This window comes from Falco rusticolus, chromosome 16 (assembly GCF_015220075.1).
Source record: "Falco rusticolus isolate bFalRus1 chromosome 16, bFalRus1.pri, whole genome shotgun sequence".
NCBI lineage: Eukaryota > Metazoa > Chordata > Aves > Falconiformes > Falconidae > Falco > Falco rusticolus.
Genome location: NC_051202.1, coordinates 1373502 through 1393942, shown reverse-complemented (window position 1 = coordinate 1393942; position 20441 = coordinate 1373502). Strand labels below are relative to the sequence as shown.

Below are 20441 nucleotides of genomic sequence, written 5' to 3'. Positions count from 1 at the left end.
GCAGGGTTGGAGCGGCAGAAAGAAAGGGGAGCCCTGGGGGTGTGCGGACCCCCCGACTGGCAGGCTCGGGGCTGTCCCTGGCAGCAGGGTTGAGGCAAGGGGGACAGCAGGGTGCAGACAGGCTGGCAGTGCCAGCCTCGGGAGCCGCTGCAGGGAGCTGCAGGAGCCAGCCGAGCGGTGCTGGCGTGGGACCCGGGGGCAGCATGTGGGGCTGAGCAGGCAGGGATGAGCCAGGCAGCAGGAGGCAGGTGGAAGCGCAGGCAGCGCAGCACCGCAGCCGTGCCAGGAAGCAGGGCTAGCCCGGCGGGACCTCAGAGCACGAGGCAGAGCTTTCGAAGGCGCTCCCAAGCTCGCCTTTAACTCGTTCCAGCACCGAGTGCGTCCAAGGGACACCATCGGTTGCCGAGCGGTGGGGTGGTTCTGTGGCTGGGGGAGTCCCTGTGCCTCGCAGCCAGCTTGCAGCAGCTGGGACACGAAGGGAGCCAAGGAGCCGGGTGGGCTCGAGGCCCCCCAGGCAAGGGCTTGCTGTATGGGAACAGCAGCGCGGAACTGGCTGCGAGGGCAGAGTGGTGCTGACCCCAGTGCGTCCTGCTCCCAGTAACGCCATCTGGGCAGGCGACTTTCCCACGTGCTCAGGGCGGATGAGGGCAGCGGGAAGCATGCCGGCACTGCCGGCTTCCTCCTCCCTGTGCCAGGGCCCGCAGCAGTGCGGGTGACATTGCCGGCTGAGCCTTCCTGCCCCGGGTGCCTGGGGCTGGGCCGGGCGCTGGCTGGGAGCCGCCTGGCTCCTCTCCCCGAAGGTGTGAAGGGGCTGTTGTTTTTGGCCAGCTGGGAGCTGCTTTGTGGCCATGGGGTGTTGCCAGGCCTGTGGCTACGGGGTGTTGCCGGGCCTGTGTCCATCAGGGTGGCCTGAAGCCAACAGGGCCAGCCCAGCCAGCAGCCCTTGCTGGGGCAGGATCCCCTCCATGCACCGTAGGGCTACCAGCCTGACCCCCTCTGAGATCCATCCATCTCCCTGGGGCCCTGCAACCCCCCCAGCCCGTCGAGGGCACAGCCAGCAGCCTGTTCCCCCCTGCAGACAGGCAGTCTCCCCTGTGCCCCTCTATTCCTGCTCAGACCCCGTCCCCCAGGCTTCCCTCCCTTGGCCCATGCCTCAGTTTCCCCGCGATCTGGAAGGACCCACAAATAGACCTTCCCCGAATGAGCCACCTGCTTCATTGGGTTTTTCAGCTGCTCACGCTGTTTATTCTTCTGGCTTTGGGGCTGTGGGACACAGGCAGCCCTGGGCTCTTCTTCTGCCTGCAGCCTGGCTCACTTCGGCCCAGCCTCGCTCCGTTTGGGAGGCATTAACCCTTCCCCAGCTAGGCTAGCAGCTGCCTGAGGGCTGCAGGAAAGAGGTCGTGCACAGCCTGCAGAAGCTGGAAGAGAGAAGTGGGCTGGGAACCATGCACAGCTCTGGCCAGCACGCCTGGGCTTGGCCGAGGATGAGGAGGCAGCGCCGAACTCCCTTGCCACCATCCTGCCGCTTGGCAGGGGGACTTGTCACGGTGTCTCCCGAACAGCTCCAGCCTGTGGGCTCAGCCCCTCCAGCACCAGCCCTTCCCTGTAGCAAGGCTGGGAAGGGGCACTTGCTCCCCAGGGACTTGGTCCTGCGGGCAAGCCCCTGGCATCCAGGCACTGAGCTGAGCACTGAGCAGAGGGGCTGACAGGTGAGGAGCCTGGCAATGGCGTGCTGCTGATGGGGACCACCCCAGCAGCTGGGTATTTGCAACAGGAGGAGGATGGGAGGGACATGGAGGGGCAGGGGAAGGGGGGCAGCTCTGGGCATGCTGCTTCACCCCTGCTCCTCTTTTCTTGCCGGATCAGGGCTGGAAGCACTCTACGGGGTCATTGGAGTCAGGCAGGATGTTGCAGTTGATGGGCCAGAGGATGCCAAGGAGGCCAAGGGACTGCTGACACCGCAGCTCGGCAGCCAGGCACACGGCTCGGCAGGGCTGCAGGACACCCCCATCTGGGGTGCACTTGGGCACAAAGAGGCTGCAGATGAGCAGGCGGAGGTGCTGGTAGCAGGCGAGCTCCATCAGCGTCTGTAGGAAAATGACGATGAGTGTGACACGGTACGGTGTGGGGCAGGCAGCCCCCCCGGCAGCCCCCCTGCAGCTCACCTGGTAGTCCTGCAGCACCTCAGCGGCTCCCTCCTGGTCTGGGATGGCCAGCCAGATGTTGGGGAAGGAGGTGGCATTGTAGCCCAGCCCCAGGCACATCTCTACTTCCACCGGCTCACAGACAGACCCTGCCACAGGGCAAGGTGCTTCACTTCTTATAGTGGCAGCGATGACCACCAGCTGTGTCTCGGGGCCAATGTTAGCCGTGGGGCAGCTGCCAGTGTGTCTCCTGGGGCAGGTGGGCTCAGGGGGGGCTAAGTGGAGCACGCAGGGGTGGTACTCACCAAAGGCCGGGTAGGAGACCCCAGTGCAGTTCAGCTCATCGGTGCCGTCGGGGCAGTCGTGCCAGCCGTCACACACAGACTCCAGCGCCCGGCACTCACCGTTCCCGCAGGAGAACTCTGCGGGGCTGCAGGTCTCTGTGAGACGAGAGGGGCCAGTGCGGCAGGGCATGGGCTCAGGCACGGGCACGGGCAGAGAGCAGGCTGGCTGTGGCTGGGAGTCAGCCTGTCCCCATGCTGACCACCCCTGCCTGTGCTCTTTTTGGTCACTGGCCAGGGGACGTTATGGCAAGTGGCTGCAGAGCACTTCCACCTGGAAGCCATGGCCGATAGGCGACCATCACTGGCCCAGCTTGGGGGGATCCCAAATTCCCTGGGTTGTTTGGGGCCAGCCCTCAGGTGACGGATTGTGCCGGTGTGCGGGTGAGCCCTTCCAGGCCATGTTCCCATGGCTAGCATCAATGGGGTCGTGGGGTAATTCAGGTGAGAAGGGACCCCAGGGGCCTGCAGCCCAACCTCCTGCACCAAGCAGGGTCAGCTACGGGGTAAGAGCAGTTTTTTCCAAGGCTTATCCAGTCTGGCCTTGAAGGCCCCCAGGGATGATGGCTGCACAGCCCCTCTGGGCCGCCTGCGCCCCTGCTTGGCTACCTACTCTCTGTGGCATTGCGGGCTTGGTAGGTGGCAAAGAAACCATCGTCTGCTACTCCCTCGTCCGCCACAAAGAGGACAGTCATGACATGGCGTGAGGACGTCAGGGTGCCCGGTACCTGGTGGCCGCAGAACCTGCCGGGGTCGTGGGGTGAGGGGTAGGGTCAGGGTGGGCAGTGGGGTGCGACCAGCACCTACCCAAACCAGCCTGCCCTGTGCCTCAGTTTCCCCAGCTGAGCCACAGGAGCCCAGTGCACCCAGGCTGGTGCAGCAGAGCCAGAGCCACCAGGGTGAGCCACCAGGGGTGAGCCACCAGTGTGAGACACCAGGGGTGCCTGTACCTGCCCATGAGGCTGGCGGCCCCCGTGCCAGCGCTGTCGTGCACCTCCACAAAGTCAAAGCTGCAGTCCTCATGCGACTCCAGGCTGAAGTTGTGGAAGCGCAGGTCGATGATGTGGCCCACGGGCACTGAGATCTGCCAGAGGCACAGCTGCAGGGCAGGGGGCAGCCAGCGACACCCATGAAGCCGGGCAGGGGCACCCCAGCTCTCCCCAGTGGGAGGCTGCCTTCCTCCCTGCCCGCCTTCACCCCCACCCTGCTCCCACCTCCACCCAGCAAGCATCCCTTCTCTCACCTGCTGGTGTGGGTACGGCTGGGGATGGCTCGGGGTGGAGAAGTGCCCCTCCAAGGCAGTCAGCAGCCCCCCGCACTCTGGAGGGACACACACACGTGCAGCTTTACCCCCTGCCCCTCTCCCTTCACTCCATCTCCCCACTCCCCTGCCCCTGCCTCTCGCCGCCCATCGCTGTGCCCTCTGGTTGGGTGCCGTGGGGGCTGGGGGCTGTAGGTGGGGGGCTGGCCCACCTTTGTGTTTCAGGCTGCAGTTGGCCTCATCGCTCTTGTCTACGCAGTCGTGGAAGCCGTCGCAGACAAAGCCCAGGTGGAGGCAGAGCCCCTGGTCGCACAAGTGCTCGTCCCAGGCACAGCTCTCTGCAGTGCAGGCAGAAACGGCCAGGCTGGTGGTGGGGTCCCACCGGGCACCTTCCCCTCCCCCAGTGCCCCTGGGGGTTACCGGAGACCCCCTGGTGCTACCTCTGCCTGCCTGCAGCGAGGGGTCCTGGCAGTGCTTGGGGGTGGGGGTACTCACTCTCACTGGGAGCCACGGCGCGGTAGCGGGCGCTGAAGCCTGGGGCGCCCACGCTGCTGTCGGAGACAAAAGTGACGCGCAGGTGGTTGGAGTTGGTGTTGAAGGTCGGGGGGGGCACGTTGCCGCAAAACCTGGGGGCAGAACAAGGGGTGACACTGCTCGCCCTGGAGATGCTGCCCCCTGCCCACTGCACCACCACGCTCCCCAGCTGTGACGGGTTCTACCTGGTCAGGGCCCCCCGTGCTGGGGAAGGGTCCACGCCACCGGCCCCCTGCTCTTCGTAGAGTTCCACACGGTCGAAGAGGCAGGAGGCAGTGCCCTCCACGCTGAACGTCTCCATCTTCAGCTGGATGGCGAGGCCGGGGCCCACCGTGATGCGCCAGATGCAGAGTGCGTCGGGCGGGTAGGGGCCGGGGTAGTTGGGGGAGCTGAAGGAGCCCTCGGGGCCCCGCAGGGTCCCACCGCAGGCTGCACGGGGCAACAGCGTGGGCATGAGCTCCCGCCGCAGGGCATCGCCGTCCCGGTGCGCGGCCCCACGCGGGACTTACCCGGTGCTGCTGTGCGGGCTGTGGGCAGCCAGCTCTGGGTTGGGGTGGCAGCTGTTTTGTGGGCTGGGGGGTCCCTTCGGGTGGGTGCTGCGGTGGTGGTGGCAGTGCCACGGGCAGGCAGGGCTGTGGCACTGGGTGGCTGCGGGGACGTCAGCTCTGTGCCCAGGGAAGAGCAGGGACAGCTCAGCCCCAGCGGGGAGAAACGGCTGCAGTGCAGGGAAGGGGCTTAGGAAGCCCACCCAGCCCCACGTCCTGTGCTCCCACCCTACCCCACACGTGTGCAGGACTCGGGGGATCCCACCCAGCTCTCAGGGGGCCTGGTGCCCTGCCACATCCCAGGGTGGTGGAGACCCCCCTTGCTCCTGTGCGTGGGTGCATTCTCTCCCCACGATGGGCAGACCAGTGTAGGATGGATGCCCTCTCTGTGCCCCTTTCCCCCTCTGAGCCGGCTCTGTGTCCCCCACCCCATGGTCACAGCCTGTCCCCCCAGCCCTCCCTGCTCGGGCACTCACGGTGGATGACGATGCCCAGCAGGAGGCTGATGAGGAAGAGGAGGATGGCACTCATCAGAGCCACGCAGAGCCAGGTGAACTTGCAGTCCGCACGGTACTGCCAGCCTGCCTGGCCCCAGAGCCGCCAGCCTGCAGGGAGGCGAGGAAAGCGGGCAGACCCGGGTTGCTGCTCACCATACCCCTACGCTGCCACCTTCCCGCAGAGCTGGCTGAGCCCTGGCTGGGTACATCCCGACCCCCTTGTCCCCCGGGGGACAAGGACTAGTAGGTCCCCTAAGCCCTGTGGGGAACTTGCCCTGCCACCCCCCCTCCCAGACCCACGACTGCTTCTGGGTCCCCGTGGACAGGGGCGCGTGTACAAACCCCCAGGCTGGTACCGAGGCCGTCTCGGGGTGACGCAGGGCTGGTCCCATCCTCGCCCGGTGGGCGCTCGGCGCTTGGCGCTGCCCGGGGCTCCTCGCCCTCAAAGACAGGGTTGCAGAACTCAGTCTGCAGGAGAGTGAGCATGGGTGGTACCACAGGGAACACGCTGGAAGGACCCGCGGGTGGCTAGGTGGGGACCCCGAGGCAGCACCCACTCCCCCAGCCCTACCTTGCTGTGATCCAGAGTCTCGGGGCAAAGCGTGATTTCAGTGAAGTCTTTCATGGCGGCAGATGATTGCCAGGGCAGCCTGGCTAGAAGCCTCCCCAGTGCGCCTTGCCCCCCAGCGCAGCCGCCCGCCCCACCACCCACTCCTCCCCAGCTGCCCCCATTGACCCTGGGGCAGCGTGGGGACCCCTGCTCCACGCACCGGGGCTCAGGCGGTGGCAGCGCCAGCTGTGCCTACATGTGCCACCCCAACACCAGACCCCGTGGAGCCCCGAGGGCCATGCCTGCCACGTTGCGAATGCAGGGAACCCCGGGAGGCCGGCAGCCCCAGTCCCTTCTGCAGGCCCCTTCCCCCTCGCCCTGTTAATCCAGCTCAGCTGAGGATGCCGAGGTCAGGCTCTGGCACAGAGAACCAGCGTCTTAAAGGGGAAGGTGTGCTCGCACCCGCCCCGCTGGGAGCCCGTCCTGCCAGGAACACTGCTTTTGGGTGCACAGAAGCACCACCGGTTTGCCTGCCGCCTCCGGGCTCGCCGCCGGCGCAGGGCAGCACTGAAGGGGCTGCCTTGGGGACCCCAGGCTGAACCATGTGTCCCTCCTTCCCTCACATCTCGCCAGCACTGGGTGCCTGAGCCCCGCCACCTGCATTCCCACTGCCGCTTAATGCCTCGGTGCCCGTCTCCATCCCTAAGCAGGGGAGAAAGGGGCTATTGTTCAAGGGCTTTGGGGGAAGAGCATGGGCACTGGGGAGCTCCGCAGGGCTGGAGTAGGAGGAAAGGCTCCCTCTGCCTCCGGGCACCGCGAGAGGAGAGGGACTGCCGCCTGCACCCATGCCTGCCTTGCTCCAAGCAAGCCCTGGGCGCCTGGAGCCATGCACGGGCAGGCTGCTCCGGCACCGGTGGTGGTGGTTTCCCTCCTGCTGCTGGAGCCGCAGCCCTTCACCTGCCCACCCAGAGACAAGCACACGTACACAGCGCTCTGTTCAAGCTAAAATTTATTCCTGCACGAGTCTCCCTTGTACGAGACACTTCCCACCCATCTTGCTTACACAGTAAACAAGCCACTTGCCAAGCAGCAACGCTGCCCCAGTTCGGTACCTGCCGCGGGCAGCCCCTCCATCCTGGCCTGCCCTCCCCAGGCCCTGCCGGGATGCCCCGGCTGGGCTGGATGCTCACCACGCCAGAGTGCTCTGCCTGTGCCCGCAGGGCCAGCGAGGGCGAAGCAGGATGGGTTGCTGGGTTGGATGTAGCTGCCTTGCAGGCTGGGGCTGGGATTGTGCTGGGTCGGGCCCATCTTTCCTCCCGCTGCACCTCAGGCAAGGCAGGATGGGGAGAATAAATTAGAGAAAAGGCTAAAAAGGCCACTGGCGTTTGCTAGCTGGAGGACAGAGCAGCAAGGTGGGTGGGGACGCGCATCCCCGGGCACCCGGGGGGGCTCCTGATCGCAGGAAGAAGAAAGCCCCAATTGCAGATGGTCCCGGAAAGCCACTGTCCTCACCTCCCCCTCCTCCGCAGGACGGACATTCCTGTGCAACCCCAATGGCCTCCCGCTCCCCTAAATGGTTTAAGGCACCGTTGTATGAGGAGGCAGGTAAAAATCTACCTGAAGCATCCCCCGGCACAAGTCCCTGGAGAGCCGGGAAGCAGTGGGTTGCTCCAGGTTGAGCGAAGTCCACTATAAATACATATAAATTCCACAAAATGTTTTCCTTCTTCCTGTCCATGAGTCTGGGCCTGAACTCAGGCTGCTTTGAGGAGTGTGCATGGGGCAGCTGGTGGGGACGTGCTGCCTGCGATGGGCAACTGAAGGGCTGGGCTCATTTGCCAGGAGGTTCCCAAGTGCCAGGAGGAGGCCAGGAGCAGTTCACGAATCCTCTGGGATGGCCAAGCGGAATGGGAGTGCCAAGATGCCCGGAGGGATGCGGGAGGCTCTCCCAGGTCCCCAGCTCTGGCTGCTCTCCCAGGGGAGCAGAGGTCCTGGCTGAGTCAATGGGGCAGGCAGCCCCATGCCCGCAGAGTCCCTTGCTCAGTACTTTTATTACACACCACCAAAAAAAAAAAAAAAAAAGAAAAGAAACTAAAACGTACCCCAAGGCAAAAACCAAATGCCAGAGACCAGGAGGCGCCTGAGCTGCCCGGGCCCTGCCCCGCTGTGGGCTGCCCTCCTCAGTTTGGAGCTGGGGTGTCATTGCCTGGGGTCTTCTGGCCGCCTCCAGCCTCCCCCTGCAGCCACCTCGGGGTCTCTCCTCTTCACCTCCCTCTTGCACCCGGGGAGCAAATGGCCGAAACCTGGAGGGGCCAGCTCTGAGGGGTGGCGCGGGGGGTCCCCAGGGAGGCAGGGCTGGCTACATGCGGGAGGACGGGCTGGCCAGCTCATAGAAGAGCAGGTAGGCATCGCTGCTGCGGACGTGGCTGGATGACATCGGGGTAACACTGTGGAGATGGGGAGATGTGCTGTGAGCAACGGGGATAAGGCACCGGGGTGCCCTGGGCAGGGGGTCCCCGCTCGCCCTGATCCCACCGCCACCCTGTCCCACATGCAGCCTCACCGGGAGTCGTTGAAACTGTGCCACTCGCTGGAGACGGGGCTCTTGCAGTAGGCAGTGTAGTGTCCCCCCATGGTGGTACCCGAGTGGTTGGAGACGGCGTAGAGGTTGTAAACAGCGTGGTCTGCGGGGAGCAAGGGTGGTGCTCAAGCCATGCTGGTGGCTGCCCCACTGCCCCCCAGCATGGAGCTGGAGCCAGGAGGGACCAGCACCCCGAATGTCTGCAGCTCCCACCGCAGGCTGCAGCACCCTGGGGGCATGAGGGACCCAGCTGGGAGCCCAGGGCTGGGCTGGAGCCATGAGAGCCCCGCACTCACTGCAGCTCTGTGAGGCGAACTCCCGGAGGTCCAGGTCCTTCAGCTGAAAGTTGACGAAGGTGGTGAGCTTGCTCGTTCGTATCCTGGCCTCTGAGAAGCGCTTCAGGTCTGGGGGGTCATGTCAAGGAGCCAAGGGACAAAGGAGAACCTGTAAGGAACCGCCTGCACACACCCCCTCCCCCACCCCAGCACCCCCTGTCCCTGTCCCTCTGCCTGAAGGATACGAAGCACCAGGATCTTGGGGAACTTCTGGATGCTAAATTTCTTTGTGCACCTCGTCCTGGCTTTGCAGCGACAACATGTCTGTGAGAGACAAACAGCACAAGCAGGAGGGTGAGGGCAGTGGCCAGCTCCACCGGGCAACAAGCCCACAGTCCTGGCAACAAAGGCATGGAGGAAAAGGGGCCCAGCCTGCACTAAGGCAAGCCCATACACCCCCATGCCCCGTGTCCCGTACCGGCTTCTCATCCCCGTCCAGCACGTCCTCCTTGGTGAAGAGCCGTAGGCAGTCCATGAGGGTCACCTCCCCGTAGCCCTTCTGTGGGAGCACAGTGTGGGTTAGGGACAGGGTGTGTGGGGCAGGGGGCCGGGAGCCAGCAGGGACCACTTACCTTGGGGATGGGCAGGGACAGGTCCCAGAAGGGGTCGAAGGCTGTGGAGCAGTAGCCGCACTCGCTGCAGGTCAGCGAACTCTTCAGCTGCCCAACGAAGAGGTCTGGTGGGGATGGGACAAAGCAGGGTGAGACCCCCGGTTCCCAGCCCTGCTCCCAGCGCAGCCCTGCCCTCCTCTCCTCACAGCCCTGCTCACCACTAATGCGGCTGTCCTCCCTCTCCTGGTACCTCCTCCACATCTGCCGGCTCTTCTCGTCATCACTGCAAGAGATGGGAAGACAGAGTGGTACTGAGTGTCACCTGGGGGACGCCAGCCCCTGTGACCCAGCCCAGAGGGACCCATGCGGTCACTGTCCCTGGGCCGTGCTTGCAGGCAGTGAGCTCATCGGTGGGGCTTGTCCCCTGCTTCCACCCCAGCCAGCACTCACGGGAGGTGGTCCAGGGTGTCCGTGCTGGCCCGTGGCCGCACCAGCACACGGTTCACCTCGCTGTGCAGCCCGTCGAGGAGGAACCGAAGGAACTCCTGGGCATCCTGCTGGCTGCAAGACACGGGGCACAGCTGGTGAGCAGCAGCAGGGGCTCAGCTCCCTCCTGCCACCCCTGCGCTGCCACCCCTTACTTGTAGCCGACAAAGCGAGGGGCATATCTCTGGATCTGCGTCTTGAACTCAGAGGGGCTCACGCTGTCGTTGGGCGATGAGGTCCACAGCAGCTGAATCAGCTTTGCAAACTCTGTGGGCAAAGAGGCAGGTCAGCGGTGCCCGGTGGCACTGCCATGCCCTCCAGGGCAGAGCTCAGCCACCCACTCCGGGGTAACTCTGGAGGGGAGACCCAGCCTTCCCACTGCCTGGGCACCCACAGCACAGCACCTGCCCCAGCAAGGGTGGGGAGAAGCATTGACCTCTGGCTCAGGAAAGCAGGGACTGCTGCAGGGATGTGCTGCAGGGAAGCCCCGCAGGCGCCGGTGACTGACGGTTACCTGACATGAGCGCGGTGCGCATGCGACTGTTGTTGTTGAGGTCCCGCAGGTACTGGTTCTGCAGGCAGTAATCCCGCAGCTCCTTGGTGTTGCTCAGGCACTGCAGGATGGAGTTCATGAAGCACTGGGGGAGGCAGAAGAGAAAACCATGGCAACGGGAGGCAGAGGGAGGCAGGCGGTTGCAGGGGGACACCTGGGGCGGGTGGGCAGAGGGTAGGGATGAAGCAGTGCGGAGCATGGGAAGCTCTTCCTCAGCCAGCACCGTCAGGAGCGGGGTGCAGGGAGCTGCCGGGGCAAGTGTGGGTGCTGGCAGCGAGGTGAAGGGAGAGGGCTCCCCACTGCCCCACAGATGAGCCCGCAGAAGAGCACGGTGTGAGCTGGGGCCATGCGGCCGGGTGCCGGGGTAAGCACTCACCGTATTGCCGAGGTTTCGCAGGCCGGTCAGCCCCTGCACTGTTTTAGAGCTCTGCGGAGAGAGGGAACGGGGGTGAGACGGGGGCCAGTGAGGCCACGTGCCGCAGGCATCTGCGTGGAGCAGAGCTTCAAGTCCAAGCAGAGGCCCCATCCTGCCGTGTGCATCATGGGCAGAGCCAGCACCACAGCTGCTCTTTGCACCAGTTGCGCCCAGGACCGTGGCTGAGGAGCTGGTGGGAAGCCAGCGCTTGCCTGCCCCATCCCGCCTGCCTGGCCGCTGCCGCTGCTTGGCTCCCTGGCCCAGGATAATGTGCAGGGCTCAAAGTTCTCCCTGCCTGGCGACACTGCTGGCCCATGCCCCGGGCTGCAGGCCAGCCCACCCCCCCCTGCTGCCTACCCTTGCCAGCCCTGTGCCCCGGGAACCTGGGGGGCAGCAATGCCCTGTGCCTGCCCCACAGCTGCAGGAGGTGCCCAGTGCCCCACTGCTGCCCACCTTGCCCACGCTGGCTGTCCCCTCCAGGACACCCTGCACAAGCACAGCCCAGGCTTTGGCACAGCTGTTTTGCAGGATAAAGTCCACTTGGGAAAATGCAAGCCCAGCCCTGCGGCAATCAGCTGGGGGGACGGGGCTGCATGCCCAGCGGTGCCCCCCCAGCCGCTTGCTGGCCTGGCTGTGCCGTGCCTCTTCCAGGTGCCCAGGCGCTCCCTGAGCCGGGCAGGCTCACACCAGGCACGGACGGGGGCTGGGGGGGTCAGGAGGCATCACCACTCTTTGCTGGAGAGACCGAGAGCGCGGTGGGGTCTGGGGGGCCATAGAACTGCCCACCCCTCTCCCAGCATAGGGGACCAGATGCTGGCAGGGATGAGTAGTGGCAGCCGGGGGGGGTCCTGCACCCAGCCCTGCATGCAAGCCCAGCGCAGAGGGCAGTGGTGGAGCCAAGCCCCCCTGAGCTGTGCCCAAGCAGGGTGGGGGGCCAACAGGGCTTGCAGGGTCAGACACACCCCCCCAGATGACCGGGTTTTAAGGATCCTCAGGCAAATGCCCCAGCTGCCCACCCCAGGCGTGAGGAGGGGGAGGAGGAGAGGAGGGGGCCCAGCAGCTCTGAAATAGCAGCAGCTGGTGTGTGTGTGTGGGAGGTGCTGAGCACCCAGCCCTGACAGCAGCCCAAAATAACCCAGATCCAGTTACACGTGCTCCTTAGCGACGGCGCAGGCATCACCCACCTCAGGGGGGACCAGCACCGGTGGGGACTCAGCCACCCGGTGTGGGCACACGCGAGTCTGCCGGACAGACCGTGTACCCATGTGCTGCATCAGTGCCCCCGCAGTGCCCAGCGCACAGGGGTGTCCCCAGCCGTGGTGCTCAGTCCTGGGGGGTGGCTGTGCAGAAGTGCCAGGCAACCCCAGCACCGGTCCCAGGCCAGGACCCCCCGGCTGGGGGGCAGGCTCAGCCAGGTGAGGGGTGCCAGAAGGCTGTGGTGGGTCAGTGCTGCACCACGGCTGGCGGAGCTGGCCTGGTGACAGTCCCTGAGCGGACAGGGCTGAGCAGGCAGCAAGACAGGTGGGTCTGTGTCCCAACAGCCTACAAGCCCTGAAGAGGCCAAGCCCCCGAGAGCTGGCTGCTCATGTCCCCATGCCTACTGCGGGCAAGGTCACAGTGCCGGGGCAGGGGGGCTAGCAGCAATTCCTGGGTGCTGCCCCATGTGCCCCAGCCATCCCCACCAGGATGCTGCTGGTCCAGTCGCCCTGGTCTGGCAGCTCCCACTGTGTGCCAGGAGGAACTGGCCAGCGTGGGTGCAAACCTCCCCATGGACCTCACACTTGCCCGCTGCCTGGCCAGGCCAGGACCTAGTGCCCTCCCAGAGCCTGGAGCCACCCCAGGGGAGGGCTGGGGCTGGAGGGGGGGCAGGTGCTCCCATACCATAGCACAAGCCTGCGTGTACCGAGGTCTTATTTCCCCCCCACACCCTGCTTTTCCCTCCCCTGGGTGACTCAACTCCAGCTAATCCCCCTTGCCCGTCCAGGGCTTTATCTAGGACACGGTGCTGCTCGGAGGCGGCGAAGGAGAGCTGGCTCACGCGATGGTGGCTGGGGAGTCCCTGAGGCTGCACTGCAGGAGGGGGACAGGGGACAAGGGATGGGGACAAGGGACAAGATCCTTGTCCTTCCCCATCTGGGTCCTCAGGCCAAGCGCCTGCCGGGGTGTCAGGGGAGCGGGAGCAGCCACCTTACGTAAGTGCCCTCCCTGCCCCTTGCGCCTGCTGTTCCCACCGGGGGAGATGTGCCCCGGCACTGTGGCTCCAGGGACAGCCAGCCTGAGCCCGGTGGCACGGCCGAGGGGCTAGCGTGGCCAGCAGCCCCATCCTTCCAGCGGCAAGGCTGGGGCACGGGGACTTGGCCAAGGTCACCGCAGGGGCAGGGCTGGGAGAGGGACCCAGGCGTCGCGACACGTGCTATCACCTGCTCCATGTCCCTTCTGCAGGCAGGGCACCAGGGCACGCCGGCCCCGCGGCCACCCGGGACGGGCACCCAGCCCCAGGCACCCCATCCTCCGGCGAGGGAGGGTGCCCCGCGCTCCCCGGGGAGGGCAGCCCCCTCCCCTGCCCCCCAGCCGGAGGGTAAGGGGCTGCGGGCGGCCGCGGGGGCTCGTACCTTGGTCTTGTTGAGGACGAGCCCGACGAAGGTGGAGACCAGCAGGGACCCTGGCATGGAGGTGCGGGGGCGCAGGTCCTTGTGAAGGTCGGGGAGCGCGGGGGGCTCCTCGGGCAGCGTCACCGTGTAGGAGTCCCTCATGATGGCCCCCGCGAGGGCCAGCCGCGGCTCGGGGGGGGGCTGCCGGGGGGTGGGCACCCCTCGCCTGGGGCCAGCCGGGGCCTGGGGCAGGGGTCAGGCTGCCGGCCCGGCCGGAGCCCGCCGCGCTGGGGTGCGGGTGCGGGTGCGGGTGCCGGGGCCGGGGCTGACGGCACCTGAGCGGCTCTGACATCAAATGGGTGGAGAGGCACCGCGCTCCGTGACGGCCGGCCCCGCCGCCCCACGTGGTACGGGGGGGGCCGGGGGGGGGCCGCGAGGGGCGGCCGTGACCGTGGGGCCCAGCGCCGGCACGGTCCCGGCACCGCGGACCACGGAGGGGGGGCGGCGAGCAGCCATCGGTGCCCCCCCAGCACCGGGCAGGGGCAATGGGGAGGCGGCGGGCTGCCCTAGGTGCCCCCCAGCATGAGCCGGGGGCAATGGGGAGGCAGCACGCAACCCTCAGTGCCCCTCCAGCACTGGCCGGGGGCAATGGGGAGGCGGTGGGCTGCCCTAGGTGCCCCCCCAGAACTGGCCGGGGGCAAGGGGGAAGCAGCACATAACCCTCGGTGCCTCTCCAGCACCAGCCAGGGGCAAGGGGCAGGCGGTGGGCAGCCATCAGTGCCCCCCCCAGCACCGGTCGGGGGCAATGGGGAGGCGGTGGGCAGCCCTAGGTGCCCCCCCCCAGCACCGGTCGGGGGCAATGGGCAGGTGGCGGGCAGCCATCGGTGCCCCCCCCCCCCCCCCCCCGCTGGGATCCCCTGTCCCCCAGCACCAGCCTGGCCAGGGCAATGTGGCACCTGGCACAAGCCCCCGCGCTCCCGGGGAGCAGGGCAGCGGGCCCCCCCTCCCACTGCCGGTCCCCCTCCCACTGCCGGTCCCCCTCCCACTGCACCGGCAGCACGGCACTGGCCCGGGGGCTGGGTGGGTGCTGGGGGTCTGCCCCAGCCTGGGGTCACCTGCCTGGCAGAGCGGGGACACTCACACAGTTGTGGGTGCATGGGGTGCCTGTACCAGGGGCTGGCTGAGAGGGTTGGGGGGTTGCTGGGCAGTGCCATTTGGGGGGCAATGAGCAACAGTAGGCAATGCATACCCCCCCTCCTCTGGGGAGTGCGTTGGCGTTGAGCTCAGAGGGTATTTCAGTGCCTTCGTTGGGGAACACCCGCCCAAATCCCCTGTGGAGCAGAGACCGCATCTGGTGTGTCCCCTCTGAGCGCTGGGTAAACTGAGGCACGGGGCGGGCAGAGCTCCAGCTCTTCCCCTGCAGCAAGAGCAGGTGAGGAAGCTGGCAGGGAGCCCAGGTGTCCTGCATCCCGGTCCTGCGTCTCCCGCTGCTTCACCCCTCTGACCGCAGCAGAGCCCTGCGACTGCTGTGCGTGCCCAGGTGCCTTACCCACCGCTCGGGGAAATTTCCATGGGTGACGGAGGGCAGGGAGCGCAGCCAGGCTGCTCCGAGGACAGCCACAGCTTCCAGCCTCACCGAGGGGGCTGGAGGTGCGGAGCAGAGACTGCTCCCCCCATGCCAGCCCCCACCAGCACCGCCCAGCCAGAGCCGGTGGCTGCTGTTTGAATCCCGGTTGCTGCAGTTGCAGCCTCCCCTGTCCGCGGCACAAGCTCGGCGCAGCCACTGGAAGGGCTGACTGGGGAAGGAGGGGGGAGAGGGAGGGGGGAGAGGGAGGGAGGCTATTTTTGGCACCAGCAAAAATATCTGAGGAGGCATCTTGCAGTTATTCATCTGCGGGGCCAGGGCTTTTTACATCACAGCAGGACGCTTGTCGTAATCCCCGCTTGCATGTGCACGCATGTGTATATATATATACACACCCCGTGGTGTGTACACCGTACACACGCGGGGACACGGTGTGCACACGGGGGTGTGCACCCACCGGCCTCACACAGCCTGTGTCGGTGCCCCCTGCAGCCGTGGCAGGTCGCAGCCTGGGCCATGGGCCATGGCACGGCTCCCCGGCGTGCGCCACGCTGTGCCACGCCGGCCAGGGCTCCCAGCACCCTGCCCTGCAGCCCGCTGGTAACCTGGGGGCAGGATCTGCCCCACTGCGCAGCCTGCCCCAAGCACTGCGCAGGGTGCTGGTGCAGCACCCTCCCTGGGGATGCAGCGTGCCGGCAGAGCCAGTTCCACGGTGAGAGGGGTAGCGTTCAGCCACATCCCGTGCTGAACCTTGTGCCCTGGTGGCATCGGGCGCCCTGGGCCAAGGACCAAATCCCCCTGCAGCCTGGGCGGCACGCAGGCTCTCGGGGCCAGGCTCGAGCCGGAGGGAGAAGGGGAGACCTGGCGGGATGGCGTCACTCAGGGCCAGCTCCCTGCCCTCGGCTGTCCCCTCTGCAGCGGTGACCTTCTGCCACAGGCAGAGGTTGCCACAGGCCCGGCTGGCACCGCCAAGGCAGGCAGGGCCGGGACTGGCTGCAGGCCAGAGATGTCAGCTGCTCGGGATGGGACTGCGGAGAGCTGCCGGCGGTTTTGTGGGTGGCTCTGGCCTTCTGACCCTATGTTCACCCAGGGTGCTTAATGGGGCGGCACAGCTCCGCTCCTGCCCCCCGCCAGCCTGCCCTTCCCGGGAGCCAGCACAGCCCTGCGTGGAGCTGGCGGCTCGGCGGGCACTGCTCGCGCCTCCCTTTGCCCTGTGGGACGGTAAACTGAGGCGCAAAGCCACAGCGTGGGTAGGAACAAACGTGGGCACCCTCACCTCCTGGCTGCAAACTCCTCTGGGTGGTGGTTGGCGTGGTGCAGAGGCAGGAGGCGGCTGGGAAAGAAGGGACGGGAGGAGGTGCTGAGCCAGCCCTGCCATGCCCTGGCTCCAGCGGGAGCGGGTGCTGCCGGCGCTGCTCTCGGGGCTGGGTAATGGGGCAGAACCGATGGCAGCGCTGTGGCTGCAACATGCGCTTGTTTCCGGCACCTGGCACGACTGCAGGTGCCCGAGTCTGTTTTACTATCGGTACATTTGCTTCCCGGCTTGGGAAAAGGAGGAAAAAAAGCACAGGAGTGGAAAATAGCAGGTGTGCCCATCAAAGCACGAAGGAAACGTAAGCCAGTGTCACCAATCCAGCCTGCCCTGGCACAGGTGCCCGCCCCAGCACCCTGTGCCAGCTGCCAAGCCCTGCTCACCTTTGCCACCCCTCAGCCCTGGCTGGAAAGTCCCCGGCCGCACTGGCACACAGACCACAAGGCAGTGGTTTGGGAGCAGCGCAGCCCCTGCTGCCCCATGGCCATCCTCTGGCAGCAGGCTGGCACCCACTGGAGCGGGGGGTGGGCACCGGGGGGTGGGGACCCCTGTCCTAGCAGTGGTGGCGAGCCCTTTACTGAGTGCCCATGGCTGGCGGCACCTGCCAGGTCCCCTCTCGGTCCCCTCTCCCAGGGTCTGGGTGAGAGGGGGAGGCAGGAATTCCCTTCCACAGCACCTCCTCCGCTCCCCCCAGCCCCCCATCCTGCTCCCTCGCCCCAGGGCCGGGGTCCAGGGACCAGGCAGGCTGGGCACAAGGGGTCCCACACAGGGCAGGGCACTGCTGGCACTGCGTGCGGTGCAGCTGGCTCTGGGGCGGAGGGCGCTGGGGAAGGGGCAGGTGAGATGCCAGCAGTGGGCTGTGATGCCGCACGCCCTCTAAGGCCCCTGCTCCCGTGCCTGGGGACTTGGGTGGGGGTTGAAAACCCAGGTGGGTGCCAGGAAGAGGGCAGAGGGGAGCCAGCCCTGCCAGGAACTGGCAGCTCCAGGGGGTCGGGGGAGACCTTTCCCACTAAGCCCCAACTGCGGGCACCTGGCAGGCAGGAGCAGCCTCCGTTCCTCCCTACCCCGTGCTCCAGCTGCGCCTCCCACAGCCCTTTTCCCAGGCCCTTGGGCACAGGGAGGGATGTGGGGGCACTGGGTGGAAAGAGCTTCCTCTCCTGCTTGCAGGGAAGCAGAAAAGAGTCCCCCAGCCCTTATACTCCTGGTTTGGTTGGACGATGGCGGGACAGAGCCACAGGGAAGCAAAGGGCAGGTGGGACCCTGTGCCGGGGCAGACTCGCCTCCACCGTGGGTGAGCGATGGCTGACTGGGAAGAGAGCGGGAGACAATGCGGGCAGAGCCCAACCAGATCTTGGAAGGAAACCTGAGTGGAAAATTACCAGGCTGCTCCCCTGCGTGCCCGAGCCGGGCTGTGTGTGGTGCCTGCTCCTGGCCCGGGGCTGAGGCTCTGGGGATGGTGCAGCACCAACTGATGCCTGGGACGCCGAGCGCCTGCCACCACGCACGATGCTGTGCAGAGCAGCCGCTGCCATGGAGAGACTGCCGCTTCCCTGGCTGCTGTGGCCCGTGCTGGTGGCCGGGGCGCAGGGCTCCAGGATGGCAGCAACAGACCATGGCCTGGGATCAGGCATCGCGGGGCACCAGTGAAACACCTGACTGGCAGCGGGGCTCCCAGTCACTGTGCCAGAGCCAGTACCAGCCAAACCAGCCTTCCCAGCTGGGTGTCTCCAGCATGGCGAGTGCCCAGCCCTGTCGTGTCACCTTCTGGAGCTGGGATGAGGCAGCAGGAAACCCTCTTTGGCCCAGCACTGGGCCAGGGCAGGGAGGGCGCAGAGGGCAGGGGGTACGGGCGCAGCCAGCTGTGTGGGGACACAGTGGACGGCATGCGCCCACGCAGGTTTACATGCACGGGGGTGTGAGTGTGCCTGCCCGTGCTGTCACCCGCTGTCACACACGCATGCAGAAAGGTGCAGCACGCACACTGCTGCTGACACATGGGCACCCTTCGCCACAGGGCACCCCGTGAGCTGTGCTCCCAGCAGCGCAGGCAGCGAGGAGCACAGCCCCGCGGAGGACACGTGCCTCCCCGTACATGGCTGCCGCAGCAGCTCTGGCCCAGGGCTGCTGTGCTGGCACGGGCGGCTCGAAGGGGCAGCAGCAGCAGCCCTGCTTGGCACAGATGCAGAAACTGAGGCACGGAGCAACGCACCGAAATTCCCAGGGAGAACATACAAGGTGCCTCGGGCTCCCTGGCTCAGTACAAGCAGGCATGGACCACGTCGTGTGTCCCCCCGTCCCCCCCGCCGCAGCACAGCTTTTTCCCCCCGCCCCAGCAGGCAGCACTCACCGTGGGGTCCCGGGTGGGCACATCGCAGTAGCCATCATCCCTCTCGCAGGGCTGCCTGGCACAGTGGGTGCCCAAGGGTGGCAGGGCAGAGCCGAGGGTGGCCTGTGAGGGGCTGAGGGGGCCAGCAGGGAGGCTGCCATGACTGCTTTTCCTCCCATAGCTCTCCAGGTAGCCGCGGACGTAGTCGGAGTGTGCAGCAGCCTGGTAGAGACCCTGTAGAGCACCGAGCTCCTGGCGGCCCCGGGTGCTGAGGGCGCTGGGTGTGTAGGTGCTGTCCGAGGCGTGCAGCCCTGAAAACTCCCGTGCCAGGTCCGAGTGGCTGATGGATTTGCGACGGCTGAGAGATGCTGTGGTGGGTAGGTAGCCTGGGGGGCTGCTAGGGCCCCCCACGAAGGGGTAGCACGCACCCCCGCTCAGCCTGCCACTGGGTGGCTGGGGCTGTGTGCGGATGTACGTGGGGCTCAGGCGGATGCTGGAGTCGGGGTACAGAGGCAGCCGGCTGCTGTCATAGCCACTGGTTGGGGACAGCCCCGTGTGGTGGTACCGAGGGGAGGCCAGGTAGCTGGCTTTGAAGCCAATTTTGTCGCTGTCTGCGTAGGATGTGGCCAAGGTGGATCCATAGGAGGTGTAGGAGCTGTAGCCGCTGGGCACCTTGCTGTAGGTGGTCTCGGCATACCTGGACGAGTCGACGTACCGCTTCAGGGTGGAAGAGAGCTGGGACATACTGGAGGCTGGGGCTCAGCAGGCTCTCCTGGAGGCATCGACTGCAAGAGAAGAGCCCAGGGGTCAGCACCACCAGGTGCCCACCACCGCTGGCACCCACCCAGTAGCCCACTGGCTCCTGCCTTGCCTGGAGAGGCAGACAGGCAACAACGGGAACCCAGGGCATGAAGGCTGCAGGGCAGGCTGTGGGGTGCAGCGTGGCTATGGCTCCTGCCGCCTGCCAGCCCTCCTGGAGAGCCTGGGACAGCAGCGCCCAGCTGTCACTGCCACCCATGTGCCTTCAGGCACCTCATCCCACAGAAGGGAGCCCTGGGGCGCAGCCAGAGGCACCCAGCATCCTGGCACCCACAGTCACTGAAGTCAGGGGACTGCAGCAGTCACCCCTGCCCCAGCCTTGGCATCCCTACCACACAGCCCCGTGGCTGTCCTGCTCTTGGGGCTGGAGAAGGTGTCCCCAGTGCCTCTTCCAGATGGGAGGCAGTTGCATGATCACAGTCATGATGCTTTTGTCCGACTCTGGCCGAGATAGGCAGGCGGGATGGACTGATCCAGCCAGACCAGCACCTTCCCCTTGTTATTCAGAGTGAGTACTGGGGTTTGGCAGGGGGTTGTCATTTCCAGCTCACTGCTAACACACCCCTGCTTGGCTGAGGAGCCTGAGACAAGGTCAGGGCGTCAGCGCGGGAGTCCTTGCCATCCATCCCTGCTCTATGCCTGGTGCCTGGCACCAGGCAGCAGGTAAGAACCTTGGTGTAGCCACGACCACCTTTGGAGGACTGTGGGGACAGCCAGGGACCCCCTCATCGCAGAGGCCGGGCCACCCAAGCAGCCTGCCCATCTCCCTGCCGCGGCTGTGCCCTGCTGCCCTCCCGTCAGTAATTCAAGCTGACACAAGTCCTCCCGGTGAGGCGGCTGCCGTGCCCCCGCCAGGCAGGCAGAGCCAGCCTGTAGGCGTGGGTGCCAGCCCAGCCCTCTGTCCCCACAGGTGGCACCTGCACGGAGCAGGAGATACATGGGACAGGGATGGAGGTGGCCAGGGCACACGTGGAGCCAGCCCGGAGCTGGGACAGGGCAGCATGGCAGCCAGCAG

At 66.4% G+C, this 20441-nt stretch overlaps 2 protein-coding genes across 8 annotated transcripts; both read right to left on the bottom strand.

Moving 5' to 3' along the window:
- Window positions 1–1204: 1204 nt before the first annotated feature.
- LOC119158100 (membrane frizzled-related protein) lies at window positions 1205–6270 on the bottom strand. Of its 6 annotated transcripts, none has more exons than XM_037409607.1 (13): window positions 5894–6270; window positions 5665–5790; window positions 5302–5430; window positions 4790–4995; window positions 4466–4709; window positions 4242–4372; window positions 3959–4084; window positions 3729–3805; window positions 3436–3584; window positions 3099–3229; window positions 2450–2584; window positions 2166–2293; window positions 1205–2087 (listed from the first exon to the last, which is right to left on the bottom strand). In XM_037409607.1, the coding sequence occupies exons 2-13, from the start codon at window positions 5712–5714 to the stop codon at window positions 1863–1865; spliced, it is 1731 nt and encodes a 576-aa protein (XP_037265504.1). In that variant the 5' UTR covers window positions 5715–5790; window positions 5894–6270; the 3' UTR covers window positions 1205–1862. The 6 variants fall into 6 exon arrangements, with proteins under 6 accessions (XP_037265504.1, XP_037265506.1, XP_037265503.1 ...); XM_037409609.1 differs by having other exon boundaries at window positions 1206–2087; window positions 4790–4945; window positions 5302–5327; window positions 5894–6269; XM_037409606.1 differs by having other exon boundaries at window positions 1206–2087; window positions 3436–3569; window positions 4790–4945; window positions 5679–5790; window positions 5894–6269.
- A 1850-nt stretch (window positions 6271–8120) lies between these two features.
- USP2 (ubiquitin specific peptidase 2) lies at window positions 8121–19367 on the bottom strand. Of its 2 annotated transcripts, none has more exons than XM_037409977.1 (12): window positions 18629–19367; window positions 10755–10805; window positions 10340–10463; window positions 9981–10092; window positions 9790–9900; window positions 9558–9622; window positions 9361–9464; window positions 9207–9287; window positions 8974–9052; window positions 8750–8857; window positions 8436–8556; window positions 8121–8319 (listed from the first exon to the last, which is right to left on the bottom strand). In XM_037409977.1, the coding sequence occupies exons 1-12, from the start codon at window positions 19349–19351 to the stop codon at window positions 8232–8234; spliced, it is 1767 nt and encodes a 588-aa protein (XP_037265874.1). In that variant the 5' UTR covers window positions 19352–19367; the 3' UTR covers window positions 8121–8231. The 2 variants fall into 2 exon arrangements, with proteins under 2 accessions (XP_037265874.1, XP_037265875.1); XM_037409978.1 differs by lacking the exon at window positions 18629–19367 and adding an exon at window positions 13406–13747.
- Between the last annotated feature and the right edge of the window lie 1074 nt (window positions 19368–20441).